The sequence below is a fragment of the Geotrypetes seraphini genome, chromosome 6, assembly GCF_902459505.1.
Source record: "Geotrypetes seraphini chromosome 6, aGeoSer1.1, whole genome shotgun sequence".
NCBI lineage: Eukaryota > Metazoa > Chordata > Amphibia > Gymnophiona > Dermophiidae > Geotrypetes > Geotrypetes seraphini.
The window spans coordinates 67,934,628-67,958,054 of record NC_047089.1 but is presented as its reverse complement, the minus strand read 5'-3'; the positions used below and the strand labels follow the sequence as shown (position 1 = coordinate 67,958,054).

General features: G+C 45.6%; 1 protein-coding gene across 1 annotated transcript in view; it reads right to left on the bottom strand.

The window, feature by feature from the left end:
• The window catches only part of EPSTI1 (epithelial stromal interaction 1), a 74,995-nt gene extending 52,411 nt beyond the window's left edge, over positions 1 to 22,584 (bottom strand). The window contains exons 1-4 of the mRNA XM_033949955.1: positions 22,402 to 22,584; positions 20,146 to 20,207; positions 17,810 to 17,893; positions 13,397 to 13,470 (exon numbers count right to left, since the gene is read on the bottom strand). Coding sequence (XP_033805846.1) covers positions 13,397 to 13,470; positions 17,810 to 17,893; positions 20,146 to 20,207; positions 22,402 to 22,529 — 348 coding nt within the window. The 5' untranslated portion in view covers positions 22,530 to 22,584. The remainder of the gene's footprint in view (positions 1 to 13,396; positions 13,471 to 17,809; positions 17,894 to 20,145; positions 20,208 to 22,401) is intronic.
• Positions 22,585 to 23,427: the final 843 nt, after the last annotated feature.

Genomic DNA, 23,427 nt, shown 5'->3' with positions numbered 1-23,427 from the left:
CCATAGAAGGGCAATGGGTGAACCATGGGCATTCCCTAAATGTGTGAGCAGTATGATAGAATTTGGGTGATCCACACCTAATTTAGGTATTTATTTTAAAAATTTCCATACCGTTTTATTCCAAAATGATTTACAAAATGGTTACATACATAAAATATTAAAATAGGTCAGAACAAATAGAAACAGAAACATAAATATTCAACCCTTACAAAAATCAATGCTCAGAAAAATGCATCAACGAATAGTTGTGTTTTTAACAATTTCCTGAATGAGCTCCTATGGCTGCATTTACGAATTTGACCAACAAGGCGATTCCACAATTTTACTCCTGCACATGAAAAGGCCATAGCATTTGGTTTCCGCATATTTAGGATTGGCCTTTGTTTTCAACAGTGCAGAATTTTTAGAACGCAATGATCTTGATGGTTGATAAACCAACAATGTACTCTTAAAAAAATTGGGGGATTGTGCCAAATCATAAATTGCTTTATATCAGATTCTAAATACAACTGGCAAGCAATGCAGTTGTCGGAGATATGGGGTAATGTGCTCATATCTTGACGTTCCAATTATCAATCTGGCCACAGCATTCTGAATCACTTGCAATACCCTGCACCTGGTTTTGGTTATTCCCAGGTACAGGACATTGCAGTAGTCTAGTCGTGACAAGACCATTGCTTGTACAACAGCATGAAAGTCAAGTGGTAAAAGCATTAGTTTTAAATGATACAATAAATGCAACTGTGCAAAACATGCTTGCATTGTCTTTACCACTTGGCAATTCATTGTAAGTCCAGGGTCTAATTTTGCTCCCAAAACTGTCATTGATTGCCTCACTAACAATACCTCATCTATCACTTTTAGTGATCGGTTTAAGTTGGTGTAAATCCTTGCATCCAAAATTGGACAAGGATCCCGGCACTAAGGCCCATATTCTCTAAACAGTGCCTTAACTTAGGCGCCAGTAGGCACCCTACTGGTGCCTAAGTTAAGTTCAAAACACCATTTAAAATGGGTACTTGAAAGAAATTGCAAGGCGCCTACTGGCACCTAAAATATAATGCCAGAATCGCACTTCCGGAGAAGCCTAACAGAACCGAACACCACTGTAGGCTTGACTAACACCGAAAGTGGCATTAGGCACTTCCGGAGCGTGATTCTTGTCAAAGGTAGATGCTGGAAATGTAAACCCTTGAAAACCCTGGCCTACATTTTTGGCACCTACTGTACCTTTGCAGGAGGCATGATTGACACGCGATTGGCAGCCGCGTTTATGGTGACCGCCAATAACTGCACTGTTTAGAAAATCCGGGTCTTAGCGCTATTCTACTGTATAAACAGCACCCAACTTGGAGTCCACCCATATAAATGGTATTTATTTGCTGTATACTCTGGTTGTAGGTCACTTATAGCCTTGTGTTTAAGGATAGGCAACTTGATAAATTGAAACAAATACATTTAAAATATTTTTCTTTTGTTTAGACATAACATTTGACAGCAGTGCAAGCAGAGAAACAATATAACAATGAGGAGATGTTTTGGGGGTTTTTTTTGTATAGCTTTCTGAGAGGTACATATAGCTTATAGCTTATTCAGATTCACTGAATGATTCTTGTTGCACAGTATTCTGGTTCCCTTTGTTCTTGGTTACTGACAGGTCTTTTAATTCAAGAATTTTTACTTAGGTTCCCTTTTTAGCTTTTCCCTGCCAGGTCCATGTTAGGTGAAGCTAAGTAATTTACTTTCTGATGAGAAATGTTTCAAAGCAGATTATTTCTATTCTGGCCCATGCTAGGGGTTGCCAGCTCATTCATGTCAGCTCTGAAATGAATCCCCTTCTGACTTTCTCCTATCACAGCTGTGGGCTTGTAGTTCTAGTTTCTCTAAAAAAAAAAAAAAAGCAAAATCAATACTAGATCTATTCCTTAGGGGGTTACCTGTGTCAGGAGACAACTATATACAGTAGACTCTCGGTTAACCGGCACCCATGGGGATTGATGGATGCCGGATAAATATAGTTTCTGGTAGCTTGAGAGTTACTATTAAAAATAGGCCTAACTAATACTATACCCCATACAATACTATACCATAAACTGTTCCAGACAAACTACCGGACATGTGGTAGGCAAAGCATGGGTGTACTCAGGTATAGCATGCCAAGTTTACACTTAAATTTCTGCCTGGAAAGCAATGTTACTTACCGTAACAGTTGTTATCCAGGGACAGCAGGCAGCTATTCTCACTAGTGGGTGATGTCATCAGACAGAGCCCCGGTACGGACGTCTCACAAGCACGTGTTGCTTGTAGAAACTTAAAGTTTCTAGATGCCCGCACCGCGCATGCGCCGGTGCCTTCCTACCCGGAGATCCGGGCGTGTCTCCTCAGTTCAGGTAGCTAGCCTGAGAAGCCAACCCAGGGGAGGTGGGTGGGACGTGAGAATAGCTGCCTGCTGTCCCTGGATAACAACTGTTACGGTAAGTAACATTGCTTTATCCCAGGACAAGCAGGCAGGTATTCTCACTAGTGGGTGACCTCCAAGCTAACCTCAGTGGGATGGAGGGGGAGTTGGCGACTTAAGAGAATAAATTTTTCAATACTGTTTGGCCAAACTGTCCATCCCGTCTGGAGAGGGTATCCAGACAATAGTGTGAGGTGAATGTGTGAACCGAGGACCAGGTGGCAGCCTTGCAAATTTCCTCGATTGGTGTTGATCTGAGGAATGCTACTGAGGCTGCCATTGCTCTGACCTTATGGGCTGTGACCTTACAAGGAAGTGATAATCCAGCCTGGGCATAGCAGAAAGAGATACAAGCCGCCATCCAATTAGAGATGGTGCGCTTTGATATGGGTCTTCCCAGCTTATTAGGATCGAAGGAGACAAAAAGTTGAGGAGTGGATCTGTGTGGCTTGGTGCGATCCAGGTAGAAAGCCAAGGCACGTTTGCAGTCTAGAGTGTGAAGGGCTGATTCTCCGTGGTGAGAATGAGGCTTAGGGAAGAATACTGGAAGTACAATGGATTGGTTGAGATGAAATTCGGAGACCACCTTAGGCAGGAATTTCGGGTGAGTGCGGAGGACCACCTTGTCATGGTGGAATACTGTGAATGGTGGGTCCGCCATCAATGCCTGGAGTTCGCTGACTCTGCGAGCGGACGTAAGGGCTACAAGGAAAAGCACTTTCCAGGTGAGATACTTCAGAGGGGCCCTGTTGAGTGGTTCAAACGGGGGCTTCATGAGGTGGGAAAGGACTACATTGAGGTCCCAAACCACTGGGGGTGGTTTGAGAGGAGGGTTAACATGGAAGAGTCCTTTCATAAATCTGGCGACCACCGGATGGGCCGAGAGGGGTTTCCCTTGTAGAGGCTGGTGGAACGCCGCAATAGCGCTCAGGTGGACTCGTATGGATGTGGACTTGAGCCCAGATTGAGATAGGTGTAGGAGATAGTCCAGCACGGAGGATAAGGAAGCTCGCTGAGGTTCCTTTGACTTAGAAACACACCATGAGGAGAATCTGGTCCATTTCTGGGAGTAGCATTGTCGAGTGGCGGGCTTCCTGGAAGCTTCCAAGACCTCCCTCACTTCTTGTGAGAATTGGTGAGGGGTTACGTTGAGAGGAACCAAGCTGTCAGGTGGAGAGACTGCAGGTTGGGATGAAGTAGTGATCCTTGATGTTGAGTAAGTAGTGAAGGAAACACTGGAAGTGGTACTGGTTCCCTGCTGCTGAGTTGGAGTAGGAGGGAGAACCAAGGTTGTCTGGGCCACCGAGGAGCTATTAGAATCATGGTGGCCCGTTCGAGTTTCAGCTTGACCAGAGTCTTCTGGATCAGCGGGAATGGTGGGAACGCATATAGAAATCGTTTCCCCCAGTTCAGTAGAAAAGCATCTGCCTCGAGGCGATGAGGAGTGTAAATCCTGGAGCAAAACTGAGGCAGTTTGGCGTTGTGGGGAGCCGCAAAGAGGTCTATCTGAGGCGTCCCCCATTGCGTGAAGATTTGGTGAAGGGGGCTGGAATGGAGAGTCCATTCGTGCGGTTGTAGCAGACGGCTTAGTTTGTCTGCTAAGACGTTGTTCTCCCCCTGGATGTATACTGCTCTGAGTAGGGTGTTGTGGCGCACCGCCCAGTCCCAGACTCGTAGAGCTTCCTGGCAAAGGAGGGCCGAGCCCGTGCCTCCTTGCTTGTTGATATAATACATGGCGGCCTGATTGTCTGTGCGAATGAGGATTACCATGTCGTGGAGTAGGTGTTGGAAAGCTTGGAGCGCATTGAAGATGGCTCTGAGTTCCAGTAGATTGATTTGGTGTAGTCTCTCCGCATTGGTCCAGAATCCTTGGGTGCGGAGACCCTCCAGATGGGCCCCCCATGCGTAATTCGACGAATCGGTCGTGAGGACTTTCTGATGGGGGGGAGAGTGCATCAGCAAACCTCTGGATAGATTCGAAGAGGTCATCCACCAAAGTAGAGACTGCCGAAGAGCAGGTGTGACTAAGATGCGTTTGGATAGTGGATCGGATGTCTGATTCCACTGTGATGCCAGGGTCCACTGGGGGATCCTGAGGTGGAGTCTGGCAAAGGGTGTCACATGTACTGTGGAGGCCATATGGCCCAGGAGCACCATCAGTTGTCTCGCCGGTAGGGTTTGGCGAGTCGACACCGACTGGCAGAGATGAAGAAGAGACTCCATGCGTTGCCGAGGTAGGAATGCTCGGAGTCGGGTGGTGTCCAGGACCGCTCCGATGAAGGGGAGGGACTGGGTGGGTTGTAGATGAGACTTGGAGAAGTTGATCTCGAAGCCCAAATTCTGGAGGAAGTAGGTTGTAGCCACGGCCGCCGAAGTGACCTCTGGGGCTGACGGGGCCTTGATGAGCCAGTCGTCGAGGTATGGGAATACCTGTAGACCCCTGTCCCGGAGTGCTGCGGCCACTACCACCAGGCACTTTGTGAAGACTCTGGGGGACGAAGATAGGCCGAATGGTAGCACTCGATACTGTAGGTGCAGATTTCCCACCCGAAATCTGAGGAACTTTCGGGAGGCCGGGTGAATGGGGATGTGAGTGTAGGCCTCCTTGAGATCCAGGGAGCATAACCAGTCGTTCTGCTCGAGGAGGGGGTATAGAGAAGCCAAAGTCAGCATGCGAAACTTCTCTTTGACCAGGAACTTGTTGAGGGCCCGAAGGTCTAAAATGGGTCGCAGGTCGCCCGTTTTCTTCGGGACGAGGAAGTACCGGGAGTAAAACCCTCGGTTCAATTGGTCTGACGGGACCGGCTCGACAGCCCGAAGCTGGAGTAAGGTTTGGACTTCCTGAAGAAGAAGGGCGGTCTGCGTCGAGCTTGAAGGATACTCTCTTGGGGGATGGTCCGGGGGGACCCGGTGGAATTGAAGAGAGTATCCTTCTCTTATGATGGTGAGGACCCATAGGTCCGTAGTTATGGCCTCCCATCGATGGTAGAAAAGATGGAGGCGGCCCCCTATGGGAGAGGCCGAGGTTATGCTCCCGGGGGGGGCGTCAAAAGGGCTGGGGGGCCTTAGGTACGGCCGGTGGCTGAGGTTTTTGCTGAGACTTCTGGGGAGGTTGTCTCTTCGCAGGCTGCCTCGCAGCAGGCGTTTGTCTGGGCATGTAACGCCGCTGGTAAATCAGGGGTGGCCTGGAAGGTCGAGACTGTTGAGGTTTGGGTTTGGGCCGCAGGATGGATTGAAAGGATTTTTCATGATCCGACAGCTTCTTGGTAACAGTTTCGATAGACTCATCGAACAGGTCAGCTCCAGCACATGGTACGTTGGCGAGTCTGTCCTGAAGGTTGGGATCCATATCGATGGTACGGAGCCATGCCAGGCGACGCATCGCTACCGCGCTTGCGGCGGCGCGTGCCGAGAGTTCGAATGCATCGAAGGAGGATTGCATCAGCTGGAGGCGTAATTGGGAGAGAGAGGCTACCACTTCCTCGAACTCGAATCGAGCTTGGTTGTCTATGAACGGAGTAAACTTGCGGAGCACCGGCAAGAAGAACTCCAAATAGGAAGAGAAAAAGAAGTTGTAGTTTAGCACCCGTGACGCCATCATGGAGTTTTGGTAGAATTTTCTACCAAATTTGTCCATCGTTCTCCCCTCTCGGCCCGGCGGTACAGAGGCGTAGACCTGGGAGGGATGAGAGCGTTTTAGGGAGGACTCGACCAGCAGGGATTGGTGGGAGAGTTGGGGGCCCTCGAACCCTTTATGGTGCACGATGCGGTATCGAGCATCGAGTTTGCTGGGAATCGCCGGTATGGAGTACGGTGTTTCGAAACACTGCATGAAGGTCTGATCCAGCAATTTATGCAGGGGGAGCCGAAGCGACTCCGTTGGGGGGTTAGGTAAATGCATGGTGTCCAGATACTCTTTGGAGTATCGGGAGCCCGTGTCAAGGGTCACATCCAGATCATCCGCCATTTGTCGGAGGAATGATGAGAAGGACAATTGTTCCGCCAGTGTCGGTCTGTGGGACGGGCTGGCGGAGGAGGAGGCCTCCAGGTCCGTGGACATCGGAGAGTGACAAGGAGAATCGGGCACCGGTGTCTCCTCGTACTCTGGGCCCCTCGGAGGGGACGCCTCTGATGAGGAGTATCCCCTACGTTGCAGTTTTTTCTGCGGTGACACTTCCGAATAGCGTGAGGAGTGCCAGGATGAGTGTCTCGATCGGTGCCCATCTCGGTGGCGGGACGGGGATCGGGATCGTCTGTGCATCGCATGGTCTCCCGAGGTCCCCAAGTGGATAGGGCTGGAAGCAGTGGATCGCCACTGGGTTTGCGATGCGGGTTCCTGCGATGCTACCCAAGTCTGGTAAGGAGTACGGAGGAACTCTTCCTGACTATGCCCAGGGCTTCGAGTATCGATCGAAGGTCTGGTCCCATGTTGGCGCGGAGGCGTAATGGGTTCTAATGGCGGCATGTCGGTAAGCGAGGCTTGCCGCGTGGGTATCGCCGCCCTCCCTCGTTCGTCCTCGTCGGTTGTCGAGGTCGAACGGTGTGGGGGAGGGGGAGGGGGCGGACCGCCCCTTTGGACCGGTACCGGGAGGTCACCCTGTATGGCAGCGATGAGCCCGGGTCCGATGGTCTGCATGAGCTCAACGAATTGAGCTTCCAGCACGGACCGTAGCGAAGCCGATAGGGAGGGATCCGCACCGAAAGGGGGTCCTCCTGCACGGGCATCGCGCTCCTTCGAGGTCGAGTGCTTCTGCTTAGTAGCTTTCGGCACTTTGATGACCATTGGTGGCACTGTGGAAGGAAGAGGTACCTGAACCGAGGAGACCGGGGCAGGCACCGACGTCGAGCTCGTGGATGGTGTCGGGGCGAGCGATGCCGGTTTCACCGCACTCGATGCAGGAGGAGTCGATGCCGGTTTCGCCCGCACCGGGGAGGTATCAGATGAAGTGGAGGCTGAGGGATCCTTAGCTGCGTCCATCTTGAACATCGATTCCCACAATAGGCAACGCCGCTTGAAAGAGCGTGCCGTAAGGGTAGAGCAAGGCCCGCACGATTTCGGGATGTGGTCAGGGCCCAAACACTGCAAACAGCGCCAGTGAGGGTCCGTGAGTGAAATCGCGCGTTGGCACTTGCTGCACTTTTTAAAACCGGTGATTGGCCGGGACATAGGCCGGAAAATCTCTGCCGCGAGGTCGAAGCCCGTGGGCCTGAGCCACGTGGCCGGCCCGTTCGACCCGCCGGAGGAAATAATCTTCTCCTTTTTTTTTTTTTTTTTTTTTGAAAAAGAAAAAGAACTGTTAAAGTAATTAAAAGAAACGAAAACGAAAACGCGGACAAGGAAGGCAAATTTAACTGAATTCAGCTAGCGCATGAAGAAGTTGAACTTCTCAGCTCCGCGGAAAAGAAAGAACTGAGGAGACACGCCCGGATCTCCGGGTAGGAAGGCACCGGCGCATGCGCGGTGCGGGCATCTAGAAACTTTAAGTTTCTACAAGCAACACGTGCTTGTGAGACGTCCGTACCGGGGCTCTGTCTGATGACATCACCCACTAGTGAGAATACCTGCCTGCTTGTCCTGGGATAATTGATTTTATTTTCATTTAAAGTGTTACAGTATTTTTTGATATATATATATTTTTTTGCCGTTTGCTTGAGAGTTCTGGTTGCTTGAGTTCCGGTTAACAGAGAGTCTACTGTACTTCCCGTTTGCACTCCAGCAGAGGCATATCAATAGCCATCAGCAAAACTCTCCAATTGTATGTGGAAATGAATGATGGTTTGGAAAAAGCCCTCTTTTATTTTAAGGCTAGCAGAGTTGTGCCTAGGAGTGGAGAGTGGTGTTTCTGTGCTAATCAGCGGTAAGGATTCATGCGATAATATCTGGTAATGACTTCGCACTAATGGCAACACTAACGCATGACCATTAATTTGGAAAATGGAAAAGCTTGGCCATTTTCCAGCAGCAATAAAAATAGCCTCAGCGCATGGGAAAAACCTATGTAAGGGCAACTTTCTACACACCCCTTAGCGTACGTTAATATAAGGTTTGTTTTAGAGAATATAGTCAGGACGCATTCCTTAAATTTAATCAGTTAAATTGAAAGAAATGAAAATCATAGAAATTGAACATTAATTTCCAACATTCACAAGTCTTCCATAAGCAAGAATCCAAGAGATCAAACATTTAAAAAAAATATGGGGCTACATTCAATAAACGGAGCACAAAAATTGGTATCAAAAATATTGGCACTCAAAGATAAGCGACCATTATAGAATTCCATTGGGTGACTATTCTGGAGCCCAAATTTGGGCAACAGGACTTATACCTGCTGAAACTAAGGCCCGGATTCTCTATAGGGTGCCGATATTGGCAGCCAACTAAAATGTAGCCACCAATCGCGTGTCAATCAAGCGACAGCACCCTATAGAGGACTGCACTTCTGTGAATGGTAAGTGCTGGAAATGTAGGCCAGGGTTTTCTGGGCCTACATTTCTGGTGCCTATCTAGGCCATGAATCACGCCTACGTAGGCACTTTATGGCCCATGGTGGCGTTAAATACCAAAGAGCGCCCATATAGGCGTGATTCCGGTGCCTTTTTTTTAAGCACTTTATTTTTACTGTTTTTCCGCCATTTTAAATACCATTTCTCAATTAATGTAGGCACTGGTAGGGCACCCTATGTTGTGACATTGTTTATAGAATATCTCTCTAATTTCTGGAGCACAATTTGGGCATGCATCCCCAGTATTTTATAACATTAAACACAAATTTAGGAATGCCCCTGACCCACCCATGCTCCTCCCATGGCTATGCCCTCTTTTGGGTTACGTGCTACGGAATTTCAGTGAATATTGTTGCGCACAAATCCAAATTGGTGCCAATTAGCACCCAATTATTGGCACCAATATTGATTCTATATAAAAGGCGCCTACTGATGTAGGTGCCTAGCTTAATTTTTTTTAATTGGCTCTAATTGAAAGCACCATTCAAAACCAATTACAGAACAATTAAAAAATAATAATTAGCCAGTAGGTAACCAACTTTGGAGGTGCCTACGACCTTGCAGTAAGCATTTACAATGAGGTACCTACACGGAAAGTAGGTACCTACACAGAAAGTAGGCATGGTTAGGGGTGGAGTTTGGGTATGGATTGAGTTAGGCACCGGTAGGCATTATGCCAGGCACTGGTATATTAGGCCTAGAAAACCTTGGCTTAATATACTGGTACCTCAAATTATGATGCCTACTGGTGCCTAAGTCGATTGAGGCACTACTAGGCGTGATTCTACAAACGGCACCTAATTTGACTGACCTGCAGTATGTGCCGCTTTGCTAGCCACTTTCTGAGTTAGGCACTGTTTACAGAATCTGGCCCTAATTGGCATGTTAGCCAGTTTAACTGGGCATACATCTTGGATTGGCACCCAAATATCAACATCCAATTTTGAGTGCCCTTTATAGAGTCAGTGGGTTGCTGTTAAATATTACCAAATTTCACAATTCAGGAAAATAAAACTAGTAGGAAAATAAAACTAAAAGGGGTATTAAATTAAAATTTGATATATTTAGGTAAACACCAGTCTACAGACTTCTCACTGTGTTTTCTCAACCTGAGGCAGTGGTGAGTTACCTGCTTCAACAATTTTAGTAGTTACAAGTTGAGATGGATCAACAAATATATTAGTAGTAACAGACTTTTACAGGGAAACACATTAATATAATGTATAATAATGAGAAGCAAAATGTGAAAATGTATGCCACATACCTCATTATGTAAATCAGATAATGCAGCTTGAAGTGAATACCACAAGCTGCACTATTCCTGAAAAATGACACTTAAAATCTGGCATTATTTTTCCTGTTCAGGAGCATTGGGCTGCTAACCCGTGGCTCGATGCTTCTGGGCCACATCTTGGAGCTGAGGATTAATAGATATGTTCATGTAAGGGGTCTTGAAGGGATGGTAGAAGGGGGAAACACAACACCTCTCCTTCTGAAGATCTCTCATCACAAATCCTACCAAAGAGCATCCCATCACAAACCCAAACCCCCCACCTAAAGAGTTCCCACATACCTGTAGGATCCCCATGCCTACCTGTAGAAGTCTCTGGTTTCTAGGGATACAGACCTCAGTTGCTCCAGGTTCAAAATGTTGTTGGCGACCCCTAGTGGTAGTATTGTGAGACTACTGTAAGAGGTCACATGCATTATTCTGCACTCAGCACCAGCAGAGGCAGGAGTGTCTGGGGATTGCTTCTGCCCAGATACTTCTAGGCACTAGGAATTTCTACAGATAAAACCAGGGGAAGGGGGACTCTTGGAGGATGGAAGGTCTTTGGGGAAGGGGGTTCTTTGGGTAGAGATTTGTGATAGGTGAATTATGGGGGGGGGAGGGGAGAAGAGAGAGTGTTGTGATGTTAGGACTTCAGATTCAGAAAGGAGGATTGTGTTCAGAATGCCCTCAGAGGGAAGGAGGGAATGCATATGTTAATGCCCAGCCCCTTCAAGATGCATTCCAGGGGCATCAGGCTATGTGTTAGCAGTCCAATGCTCCCAGGCTTTATAACTAACATAGCTTGAGAGGCTGATCATAAACTGACTTATTCATGTATTGCGAGAGTACTGAAATATTGCAGGTTTGTGACTCCTATGGTAACCTAAAGGAGCCTGATGTTTACCATGTCTTAATAAGTTCCTGGAGGAAAAGTCCATAAAAGAATTATTGGCCACGTAGACTTACAAAAGCTATATTCTATTCTTGGAAATGAGCTAAGAGAAATGGGTTTTGCTTTTTGAGATCTATCAGGTATTTCTAACCCTAATCAATCACTGTCCAAGACAGGATGCTGGCCTCAACTTGGTTTTTCTTATGCTAAGTTTTTATGTTATAGCTCAAACATTTCTTTCTTACATTTGAAAGCAAGGGATTAAGTTCAAATTCCATACCGGTACTTAATTTTCTGATAGAAGAAATTTATGAAAAAGAAGGTATGCATTTTTGTTTTTGAGACATGAACAGTACCCACAGAGGGGAAACTATGTGTGTGATATTTAACCATCTGTACAGTTATAAAACCATCCCCTTTGCTGCAGGTTGCCTAGCAACCATAGAGCACAGAGCTAGGGGACAAGATGAGCCAGTGGTAAAAACAGGAGCAGTTGCATTAAGGCCCCCTATTTACTAAGCTGCATTTAAATTTTACTGTTACCATACATATGGAAACATAATGGCAGATAAAGGCCAAATGGCCCATCCAGCGAGGGCACAATTTATCAGAATCTAGCCCATAGTGTGTTAACTGTGAAGAACAATCCCCATTGTCTATTGTCCACTGTCCATCCCATTCTGATTTTACAGTTAATACAGAAGTTAGCCCATGCTAACTATACAGCTGCTGTGCTGTTAACATCAGCCTGCACTGATTAACAGAGCCAATTAAACTAATTCAAAAATTAAGCTGGGAACACTGCCCATACGCCGAGAGGTTGGATAGGCTGGGGCTCTTCTCTCTGGAAAAAAGGAGGCTCAGGGGAGATATGATAGAGACCTTCAAGATCATGAGGGGCATAGAGAGGGTGGATAGAGACAGATTCTTCAGACTGAAGGGGACAACAGGTACGAGGGGGCATTCAGAGAAACTGAAGGGAGATAGGTTCAAAACAAATGTAAGGAAGTTTTTTTTCACCCAAAGGGTCGTGGACACTTGGAATGCGCTACCGGAGGACGTGATCAGGCAGAGTACGGTACAGGGATTCAAACAGGGATTGGACGGATTCCTGAGGGACATAGGGATCATGGGATACTGAGAGAGGTATCCAGGTAAAAAGTATAGAAACCCAACCAGGTCGTGCATGTGCAAGACCGGAGGGTTAGGACTTCGATGGGAAGATAAGACTTAAATGGGAAACCAAGGTGGCAAGGGGCCCCTTCTGGTGATTCAGACAGGTGACCTGTTTGGGCCACCGCGGGAGCGGACTGCTGGGCAGGATGGACCTATGGTCTGACCCGGCGGAGGCACTGCTTATGTTCTTATGACCCTGGATCAGCTAGGCGCCTAACATTAGGCACTTTCTATAGAATCGGGATCTTAGTGCATGATAATTTCCATTAGCACATGGAATTCTTAGGAAAAGGGCCTTTAAATCTGACCAGCCATGGCTGAACTAATTTATGATAGACCTCAGTACCAAAAATACAATGTCCCTTCAAACATAATCCCCAATATTCTTTATGTTCTGATACTTGGCTTCTCCATTTCTTCCAGTACTTGAAAAAAGAGCAATATCTATTAACCTTCTCTATTTCTCATCCCTTTTCTTCCATCTAAAAACTATTGTCAGTCCATTCGCTACCACCCACCAGAATCTCCCCAGTCACACCAGCAGACGAACTCGGACTGTCAGAGCAATGCTGGGTTGAAAGCCAGTAGGTAACAAGAGTGAAAATTGCTGTCAGCTCACCTTGGGGTGAAAATGGGGGATTTTGAGGGCACATTGTTTTAGAATGAGGAAGAAGACCCTCAAACTCTCCTGGAAGGAAAATTAGGGGCTCCTTTTGCAAAGCTGCGCTAGCAGTTTTAGTGCACGCACCGGATTAGCGCACGCTATAGCGCGCTAGCCAAAAATCTACCGCCTGCTCAAAAGGGGGCAGTAGTGGCTAGCGCGCCTGGCAATTTAGCACGTGCTATTCCGCGTGTTGAGGCCCTAGCGCGGCTTTGTAAAAGCAGCCCTAGATTTAGCCGAATTTTCAGCTGAAAAACTTGCTGGCTCAGTTCAGCTGAAAATGTGCCTAAAAATAACTGATTAGAATCAGAGGTTTACCTTTTTCTCTTGGTAGTTTTTTGAACCTTTGTCCTTTAGGCATTAAGGCAAAATCCCACTAGAATTTATTCCAGATTTCTTCTGCATTGAAAAGATGTGTAAATGTGTTCTAACCTTTTGCTGATACTTAGATAGCTTGAGATTATTTTGCTGTTTTTGTCTTGCACTCGCCTCTGTCTCTGTTCCACCTAGAAAAACAAATATATTACCATTAAGAAAAAATATAAGGTCACCACATGTACTATAAAACTAAACAGCACTTGTTAATTTTGGCATAACCTAGCACTAAAAATAATTGCAATGATTAGTTTTCCTCATATAGTACTGTACATTAATGTGTTGCCAAGCCTCTGTGGGCCTAATATCAAAACATAAGAACATAAGCAATGCCTCCGCTGGGTCAAACCTGAGGTCCATCGTGCCCAACAGTCCACTCACGCGGCGGCCCAACAGGTCTACGACCTGTGCAGTAATCCACTATCTATACCCCTTTATCCCCTTTTCCAGCAGGAAATTGTCCAATCCTTTCTTGAACCCCAGTACCGTACTCTGTCCTATTACGCCCTCTGGAAGCACATTCCAGGTGTCCATCACACGTTGGGTAAAGAAGAACTTCCTAGCATTCGTTTTGAATCTGTCCCCTTTCAACTTTTCTGAATGCCCTCTTGTTCTTTTATTTTTTGAAAGTTTGAAGAATCTGTCCCTCTCTACTCTCTCTATGCCCTTCATGATCTTGTAAGTCTCTATCATATCCCCTCTAAGTCTCCTCTTCTCCAGGGAAAAGAGTCCCAGTTTCTCCAATCTCTCAGCGTATGAAAGGTTTTCCATACCTTTTATCAGACGTGTCGCTCTCCTCTGAACCCTGAACAGTGGCAGAATGTTTCAGATAATACTAAGAAAGTGAAAGGGGATGTTCCAGCATATAGAAGCACAGAGGGTCAGATTCTTCTATATAGGAAGCCTACATTAGTTGTTGCTAGGTGCCCTAATCAAAGATGCCTAGCGACACCTAACTTCAGAATCCACAAACTTTTTTTTTTAAATTGGCATAGTAATTGACTGTGCCAGTTTTCAGCCAATCAAAAAAAAAAAATTAAATTACCAATTAAGAGTTCAGCGTGAAACCTCACAATGCCTCACAATGCCTACCTGAAAAGTAGGTGTGATTAAGAGCAGAGAATAGGTGTGGTTTAATTAGCAGTCGCTAGGCATAGAAGATAGGCATTGGTAAATTAGGCCAAGTAAAGCCTGCCAAATATATCGGCAACTACCTCATGGATTCCTAGCGACGCCTAAGTCCAGCTAGGTGTGATTCTCATATAAATGCTGCTATGTGGTTGACTGACAGCTGCGCAAAGCTGCACCTACAATGTAGGCGTACTTAGGTGCTGTTTATAGAATCTGGCCTAGAGTGCATTTAACAATGAATGCCCTTATCTCAAAAAAGATATGGTGGAACTAGAAAAGGTTCAAAGAAGAACAACCAAGATGATAAAAGGAATGGAACTCCTCTCGTATGAGTAAAGATCGTAGGGCTCTTCAGCTTGGAAAAGAGATGGCTGAAGGAAGATATAATTGAAGTCTATAAAATCCTGAATGCTGTAGAATGGGTACAAGTGGATCAATTTATAGCTTCGTGTAATATTATTTAGTTAGAGCAACCACAAACGAAAAAAAGAGCCTATGTTCCAACAAAGCTGGTGAGTTCAAAGCAAAACAAAAGGAAACAATAATCTCTGGATGTCACAGGAACTGTTGGTAAATAAAAAAAATTATGCAAATGAAATATCCTATATAATAAAAGCTTACTGGCGCAGGCGCTGTTAAAACAGCGTGATCCCTGCCGCTGTGGTGTGTGATCCATGGCCATGTTCCATTTTAGAATCCGGCAGCAGGGAACATTCTGGCCACTCCCCTCCTCCCGCCTTCACTCACCAACTGGAAGCACAGGCAAGCTCTCTCCCTGCCCGCGTCCGCGGCAGGGAACACACCTCCCGCCCTCGCTCACCGCTGCCGCTGCCAATGATCCTCCTCTTCAGAGCAGCCTGCGATCATGGCCGGCTTTAAAGAACCTCGCAGGCCGCTCTCCAACCTCAGTAGCACGTTCCCTCTGACGCACGGGATCACGTCAGAGGGAACGTGCTACCGAGTTGGAGAGTGGCCTGCGAGATTCGCTAAAGCCAGCCACCATGATCGCAGGCTGCTTTGAAGAGGAGCAGGCCAGAAGACGCCGAGATGGAGGGAGAGTAAGAAGGGGATCAATACAGGGGGCCAGGGGGAGAGGGAAAGGGGGCTGCTTTGGGGGGGAGGGGTGTGCTGGGGGGAGACAGAAGGGGCCATGGAGAGATAGAGAGAGGGAAAGGGGGCTGCTTTGGGGGGGGGAGGTGTGCTGGGGACACACAGATTTGCTCTGGGGGGAAGACAAAAGGGGCCATGGAGAGACAGGGAGAGGGAAAGGGGGCTGCTTTGGGGGGAGGGGTGTGCTTGAGGCAAACAGCTTTGCTCTGGGGGGAAGACAGAAGGGGCCATGGAGAGACAGGGAGAGGGAAAGGGGGCTGCTTTGGGGGGAGGGGTGTGCTGGGGGGAGACAGAAGGGGCCATGGAGAGATAGGGAGAGGGAAAGGGGGCTGATTTGGGGGAGAGGTGTGCTGGGGACAGACAGCTTTGCTCTGGGGGGGAAGACAGAAGAAGGTCATGGAGAGACAGTTAGCGAGAAGGAAAGGGGGCTTCTTTGGGGGGAGGTTTGTGCTGGGGGCAGACAGAAGGACACAGACAGCAGCCAAGGAGAGAGAGATAAAGAAACACAGACAGACAGACACATCTATTCTAGTACCGGTTAATGTAACGGGCTTAAAGACTAGTCCAAATATAAAAACATTAAAGCTCAGTATATCAGAAGTTGCACAAGCCACCAATTGTTCTTAGAGATATCAACATCTACCAGACCCAATATGGTCCGTGTTTCGGTGTCTTTGCCTTCGTCAGGGGTCCTGATTATAAGTGCAATTCCAAAGTCGAGCAGTTAAGCTATCCCCTCCCCCCTTTTACAAAACCGTGAAAGCAGTTTTTAGTGCAGGCTGGTGCACTGAATGCTGTTCGCTGTTCCCGACGCTCATAGGAACTCTATGAGCATCGGGAGCAGCGCAGAAAATTCAGCACACCGGCCTGGGCTAAAAACCACTTTTGTGTTTTTGGAAAATGGGGGCTAATGTTGCACAATGATACTGAGAAGTGTAACTTGTGATGAAAACAATGAGCAACTTAGCTGATATCGCACGATGATGCTACAAAGTGTGACTTGTGATGAAGATAATAAAAAACTTGATATATATGTAGTGGCTCTTCTAATAACACTGAATTGTTAGCACACCTTTTATAGAATAACATTCAACATGAATCCTGTGTCTAACTTCTGGTCACCATGCTTAAGCATGCTAAAAGCAGGTGTAAATAATGGCACACTTCGGGTTAATTCTGTAAAACCGCAAGTTTTTAAAACACCCCTGACATGCCCCCTGGACACATCCCCTTTTCAGATATACATGACTGAACTTAGTTGCTGTGCTTTATAGAATAGTATGGAATGGGATGCACATGCAAATTTTTAAGACTGCCAATTAGCATCAATAATTGGTTATTAGAGTCCAATTATTGATGTTTCTGAACTCATTAGTCAATTTAATATGTTATACTCTATACACATTAATGTCCACTCTGTCCAGACTTCCTCCATATGAATGCCTACCTGTACAGTATATGCTATCAGTGTTAACTATACTTATAGACTAGGTATAAGCCAGAAAACAGTCATTTTTCATCATTGGTACTGAGTCAGCTGGACTATTGCAATATAGTACTTTTGGCAGGTATTCAAAATAATTTTTCAAGGTTGAGAAAAGTCCAGAATGCTGTGGTTCACTTAATTTTTGGTTTGAAGAAGTATGATCCTGTCAGTCCCTTTTACAGAGAATTGCATTGGTTACCTATTGAAGCTTGTGTTAAATTTAAGTTTGGGTGTTTTTGTTATAAAGTTCTCTTTGGTATGACTTCCACTTATCTTTTTGATTCATTTTCTATTGTTGGATCCAAACACCTGCAAAGTTTAGGTTGTTTAGCTTTCCCTCAACAAAAGGATGTCAGTATAAAAAATTTCATTACCGCCTTTTTGCCTACCAAGAGGCTCTCTGGGACGGGGAACTAAAACCCCTGTTACTTTGTTCCAAGTCTTATTATGATTTTAGAAAGCAATTGAAAACTCATCTGTTTACTATTTAACTAATCTGATCCTTTTGTATAGTATTTTAAAAATTTATGCAAACTGCATTGAACTTTTTGGCTATGCGGTATAGAAATTAATTATTAGATTAGATTTTCATCTGTATGTATAAATGCATATATGCTGTAATTCCAGTCATTTATATGTGTACTTGGTCCCCCATAGAATTACCTTCTTACACAGGAATATAAAAGAAAAAAAGGCATGTAGATTTCTCCCCCCAGTTTCAATTTTGTCTTCCTTGTGCTTACCCAACCTCTTGGGAGCCAAATTAATGGGACCTGGTCTGTGTTCTTCTTTCCATCTCTCCAAGTTCTCAAGTTCTTTCCTGGCAACTGAAACCAAAAGAAAAGTAATTAATACATACAGCAGAAATTAAAGAAAATAATTAAGCATAACATCTGAAAATTGATTCCTGCCTATCATAGTTAAGATTCTGCTATTAAATTCTCCAAACATAACAGGTGTGTGCAAGACATTAATGCACTTGGCTTCCAGACAACTAAATGTAAATAAAAACAATTAGAAATTGTCAAGGTTGCAGCTGTTTATTCACTAAATGAAAGTCAATATTCAAAGTGCCAGGTTATTTCCAGAGGCAGTGAACAGTAGAAAACCTTTAATAAATCAGGACCAAAGTCTTGATAAAATTAGCAGACCTAAAAGTGTTGAAATAATGCCCCCAGCTTGTGAGTAGGATCAATTTCATACCAATGTGTAAGCTAAGCGCACCAGTGTAAATTACAGGCAATAGACAGTGGCTCAAAGCCAAAACTCAGATATCTTCACAGAAGTTCAAATTATACAGACATTCAGCCAACCAGATCACTCAGGGACTCTTTTACTAAGCTGCAACAGAAATATAGAAACATGACAGCAGATAAAGGCCAAATGGCCCATCCAGTCTGCACATCTGCAGCATCCACTATCTCCTGTTTTTCCTAAGAGATTCCACGTGCCTGTCCCATGCTTTCTTGAATTCAGACACAGTCTTTGTCTCACTGCTGACTCCCTCCTCCTCCCCAGGTTCAGAAAGGCCAGGTGGCCCATCCTAAATACTGCTGAGGCTTCAGGGCAATGATGTTAACCTTTTTTCAGTTGGGATACACCACATGTACAAGCATTATCTTTTTGACATACTAGATACATGACCCTCACAGACCTTTAGTCTGACACAGTATTGAATAGCAGTTTTTAGTTAAACATGAAGTCTAAACTCCCCCCTCATCCAACAGGTGTAGGACATTTTCTTTATTTATTCAATTTTCTATACCATTAACATAAGAACATAAGCAATGCCTCTGCTGGGTCAGACCTGGGGACCATCGTGCCCAGCAGCCCGCTCATGCGGCGGCCCAACAGGTCCAGGACCTGTGTAGTAATCCTCTATCCCATTTTTCAGCAGGAAATTGTCCAATCCTTTCTTAAACCCCGGTACCGTACTCTGCCCTATTACATCCTCTGGAAGCGCATTCCAGGTGTCCACCACACGTTGGGTAAAGAAGAACTATCTAGTTTTATTTTAACCTCAAAATCCCTTGATTTGAAATAGTTAGGGATTGGTTCCTCAGCCCCTAATCTGTTGAATGTGTACATTGATTGTGCCAGGCCTGGGGATCCAGCCTGGGTCTGTGACTTTGGGAAAAAAATCTCACCCAGAGGTCATTCTGGAGTCTGGCACAAAACACTTGTATTCCAATTCTGGCGACTTGTGTGGTTCAAAAGAGCCCTCCCAAGGGAGCTCAAAACGGTTTACATGAATTTATTCAGGTACTCAAAGCATGTTTCCCTTGTCATAAAAGTTACCACACACACACTAAAAGTTCTTATTCTCATGCCATCTGAGCAATAGCGACATAAAAGGCTCCTTTTACTAAGGTGCACTAGGGCTTTAACGCATGGAATAGCATGTGCTACATTGCCCCAAATGCGAGACCTTAATGCCAGCATTGAGTTGGCGTTAGTTCTAGAAGTGTAGCACGCGGTAATTTCCTGCGTGCGCTAAAAACGCTAGTGCACCTTAGTAAAAGAGCCCTTAGCACTTCATTGCCCCAGGTACAAAATAAGTTCCTGTCTAAATATGTAAACCAATTTGATTGTAACCACACAGAAAAAGCAGCATGTCAAGTCCCATCCTCTCTACTAGGCCCTAAAATTCCATTTTCCAGCATGATTTGAGTCTTGGCTTAGGGCCCTTTTTACAAAGCCATAATAATGATTCTCCTGTAGCAAATGCACCAAAGCTCATATGAATTGAATGAGTTTTGCTGCATTTGCTACGGGGGACTCACTACTGCGGATTTATAAAAGGGGCCCTTAGTGTGTAGAGAACGGATGGCATAAATTGAGATTTTTACTGCTGATGGCACAAATTATTTTAAAATGTTTTTATTATATTGCTTTTTTTGTGTGTGTGAACCGCTTCAAACATTTTTTGATTGGAGAATAAGACTTTATAAATAAATAAATGCAAGACTGGTAATAAGCATGTCCATCACAAAGCCGCACCCATTCTACAGATTTTAATGCATTAAGTTTTTTAAAATGCTGTTCTCTGAAATTTTCAAGCCTCAATTAATTTACTTACTTTTTTGAATCTCATTTCTTCTGGTCTCATTTGCTGGGATTAAGACATATCCACTGGCACTACTGCAAAGAGATAAAGTTGTTTATTTCATCTGTACAATAAATTTCAAAGGTCATTACAATTTTCCTTTAAATAGATTCAGATGATCTCTGCACCTGTAGACTATGATTTACTGAGCTTTTTCTCCAAAGACACAGAATACAGAATATAATGGGCAAGTTAGCATTTACCACGCACTAAATTGGTTAAAGTGCCTTAGTAAAAGACCCCCATAGTAAATGACAGCAGATAGACCTGCACGGGCCATCCAGTTTTCCCTGTGATCCCATGCATTACAATTTCAATGCCCTCGTGCTATCAAATTAGCAAAGTCATACCTGTGACCAATCTAGAATGATAATTTATTTTTACTTTGGAGTCCTTTACTAAGCTGCAGTATGTATGCACTGTTTACCGCAGATTAAAATGCACTATTGTGGGTGTGCTCAGGCATCCTGCAGTTATTTTGGCCATGCACTAAAAAATAAAATATACTTTTTAGCACTGGGGGCATGTTTGGCATGGATAGTGGACATGGCTATGTTAATCTGTTAGCATGTGTGCACTGCTGCATGCTGATTAGCAAGGCATTAGTGCGTGAACTCTTACCACATTAAAAATAGGTGGCGATAAGGGCTCACGTGGGTATAGCCATATGTTAATGGGAAAATTATTGCATGGCCTTTATTGGGGAAAAAAGAAAAATCTTCCTTTTGCTGGCAGCAGTAAATGTGGCCTCAGCATGTGAGAAAGAACTGCTTTGGGCTACCACACGCCATTTTTTAGCTCTATTTGGTAAAAGAGGCCCATAATTTTTTTAAACAGAGAGCCAGCCACCTTGTTTCTGATATTTTCATTCTGGCAGGGTAGTGATACATTTTGAGTCTTTCTATCAGTACTTCAAGCCCTATTTGTGGAAATAATGCACTAATTTTCTCCAGGAACCTTTATGCAAATAAGCCCGGTTAAAGAAAAGGCAGAAAGTTTTGCAAAAATTATATATACGAGCATATATGAAAACTTTACATGACAGGTCATTGGGGGCCCCGGTTTATATGTCCCATTGGTCATTAGTGGCAGATTTTGGGTCCTTCGGTGCTTTCTGTGTGCTAATAATGGAAATCCGGTCGGGTTGAAGTTTTAGTTTAAGCAGTGCAGAATCGAAACGGAAAGTGGAATTAAATTCCTCTCCCACCTAGAAGCAGGGCAGTGCTCAGATCGCCTAGGGGTGTGACAACCGCTCCTACAAGCAGGAAAGAGAAACTTTCCCACTCCTAAACTCTTCAGGTAAACTGAAACGAAACTAAAGTAGCGAGCCATTAGTCTAATAATAATAAATTGAAAACTACCACGACAGGTCAAAAGGAACAGACCAGACAGTGCAGTGTAGTTAATAGGCATATACGTCAAGCAGCTCAGGTCATACAGATACATCTGAAGAATGAACTAGCATCGATGTAGGAACAGAAGGCACAGATCACAATGTGGCAGCTAGCAGTGGAGCCGCAGGGATGTAAAAAACGGCCGACAGGTGGCGCTGGAGCTTAACAGCTGGAGCTGGCACTGGACTCCCTGTGTAAGGTGCCTGACAGCCGGTACTGTAAATACTCACTGTGCAGGGGGAACGGGTAAAACGCGGATCTAAAGTCCTTAAAAAATCTAAGGTCCCTGCCACTTTTAGACTCGGCATAGGTTATGGTTCTGACAGATCTGACGGTTCCTAATCCTTTTCCCTCCCTATGCTGAGCCTAAAAGTGTCGCCGACCTCAGGGCAAAAGTTTTGCCACTTTTAGGCTCAGCATAGGATGAGAAAAGCATTAAGATCCGTCAGATCTGTCAGAGCCATTACCTATGCCGAGTCTAAAAGTGGCACGGACCTCAGATTTTTAAGGACGTGCGGTTTTAGATCCGCGAGGTCCGCTTTTTACCCCCTTCCCCAAAATAGACTAACCCAGCACCCCGCCACTTTTAGTCTCAGCAGAGGTTATGGCTCTGACGGATCCTAATACTTTTCCCTCCCTATGCTGAGCCTAAAAGTGGCAAAACTTTTGCCCTGAGATTGGTGCCACTTTTAGGCTCAGCATAGGGAGGAACAAAAGCATTAGGATCCGTCAGAGCTAAAGTGTCAGAAGCCGAGTCTAAAAGTGGCACCGACCTCAGATTTTTAAGGCGCTTACATGCTTGTATTGACGACTAGCGTATATTCACTGCACCTACTAGGTGGACTGCTGTGTTTCTGCCGGCTCCCTGGGGCCCTCGCTACCCGGCTTGCTGTCCTCAGAGAACCGCTGCTCTTGCTGGAGTCTCCCCCGGTCCCGTCTGTAGCCTCCGGCCTCCCTGTACATCCTGGCGCCCGGGAAAGAGGGAACAGCGTTGGCCACTAGCAGAGGTCCCGGTGGCATCCACTGATCCGCTTCTGCCGTCTGGCAACAGAAACTTCCCTAAACTTAAATAGTTCAGCCACCTCCCTGGGCTGGATTACTGAGAAGCCCCAGCTCAACCTTAGATACAGGGAGGAGGAATCTCCCTTGTTGTCATATAAAATAGAATTCATGTATCATTAGATTCTTTGTAACTGTTGCTTTTTCAATTAAAACAAAACAGATTCCCCCCCCCCCCCAATAATCCGGCATCCAATGTTGGTTAATAGATACATAATATGTTATATAGCTCATACAGTATAGGTGAATACTCCGACTCTTTAACACTACCAATCTCGGGATGATTAATGTGTCAGATTATCCAGGAAAAACAAGGAAGAGAGAAGGCTGCAACAGAGTAGCTCGATTCTTCTGGTGAAAACGATCCTTCTTGATGGGAGTAAATCTTTATATCAACACTAGTATTTTAGCCCATTACATTAACGGGTGCTAGAATATATGTCTGTGTGTCTTTATTTCTGTCTCTCTCTCCCTCCCGCTGTCTGTCTCTCTCCCTGGCCCCCTTTGTCTGTCTGTCTTTCTGGGTCTCTCCCTGTCCCTGTGTCTTTCTTCTTTTCTTTCTATCTATCTGTCTCTCTCCCTGCCTCCTATGCAGCAGCATTTCTCTCCCACCACTTCCCTGTGCAGCAGCCACAGCAGCATTCCCTCCCCCTCCATTTCCCTCCCCCCACACCACTTCCCTGTGCAGCAGGCAGCGTTTCCCCTACCCCCCCCCCCTTTCCCTTCCCGTGGTCTGGCCGGCTCCCTTAGTCCCTTACCGTCCCCCCCCTTCCCTTCCTGCGGTCCCAACAAACCTTCCGAT